Below are 842 nucleotides of genomic sequence, written 5' to 3' on the forward strand. Positions count from 1 at the left end.
CACCTAAAGTACAGTCGAATTACAAGTGCAAGCAAGAAAACAAAATCAACTGATCTGACAGCCTCATCACTAAATGTTGAATCTAAATCTGCCCCCTCCCCCCACCTCTTGCAGGCCGGCGTCGTAGCGTGGGGCCTCGGGTGCGGGCAAGCCGGGATGCCTGGGGTATACGCGTCCGTGAGCCAAGCTTCGGAATGGATTCGAAGCACCATTCAGCAAAACACGGGATTCGACTTGAGGCTTGGGAAATAAGGAACTTTCCTGCCGTTAATTTTTAACGTGTTCCTTATTCCGTATTTATTACTTTTTATATGCCAGCCATCTTTTGCGTAATAATGAAGCACTTCTCATTATTACTTTTTTCATATTGTTATGTATCTGTATTTTACTTCTTGATAATTTTGCTTTACATATATATATATATTTTTTACTCCTATCGATTCATTTTACTGCAATTTCGCAGGTTGACTTTCTTGCTTACATCCATATGTCACCAAATCAATAAGCTCTCTGAATAATTAATTTGGAATCAGGTAATACAAGGAATCCACATGTTAATCGCGTGTTTTTTTAAAGCGTTAATCGATGATCTCTGAGTTGAAAAATGCTGTTGAGTTTATCAACCGCCTTAGAGTGAAAGCAGTTTGTATGAATTTCACATGAATATCGGAAAGGTTCATGACAATGTGTTAGTCATGTATCTGTTATGAAAAAGTAATGTTCAGTGTCAGACCCATTCGTGTATGCTGGTAAAACATACTGTGCGTTTATGTATCAGTGTTATTTTCTATATACATTATGTTATTCATAGTAATATTTGCTGCAACTGTTCTGTGTCTCTT

The 842-nt window shown here is 38.0% G+C and overlaps 1 protein-coding gene across 1 annotated transcript in view; it reads left to right on the top strand.

Annotated features, from left to right (window-relative positions):
• Positions 1–836, top strand: part of LOC119589038 (phenoloxidase-activating factor 2-like) — an 8289-nt gene extending 7453 nt beyond the window's left edge. Inside the window, exon 7 of the mRNA XM_037937615.1 lies at positions 115–836. Within this exon, the coding sequence (XP_037793543.1) occupies positions 115–252 (138 nt within the window). The 3' untranslated portion in view covers positions 253–836. The remainder of the gene's footprint in view (positions 1–114) is intronic.
• Positions 837–842: the final 6 nt, after the last annotated feature.

Source organism: Penaeus monodon, chromosome 25 (genome assembly GCF_015228065.2).
Source record: "Penaeus monodon isolate SGIC_2016 chromosome 25, NSTDA_Pmon_1, whole genome shotgun sequence".
Lineage (NCBI taxonomy): Eukaryota > Metazoa > Arthropoda > Malacostraca > Decapoda > Penaeidae > Penaeus > Penaeus monodon.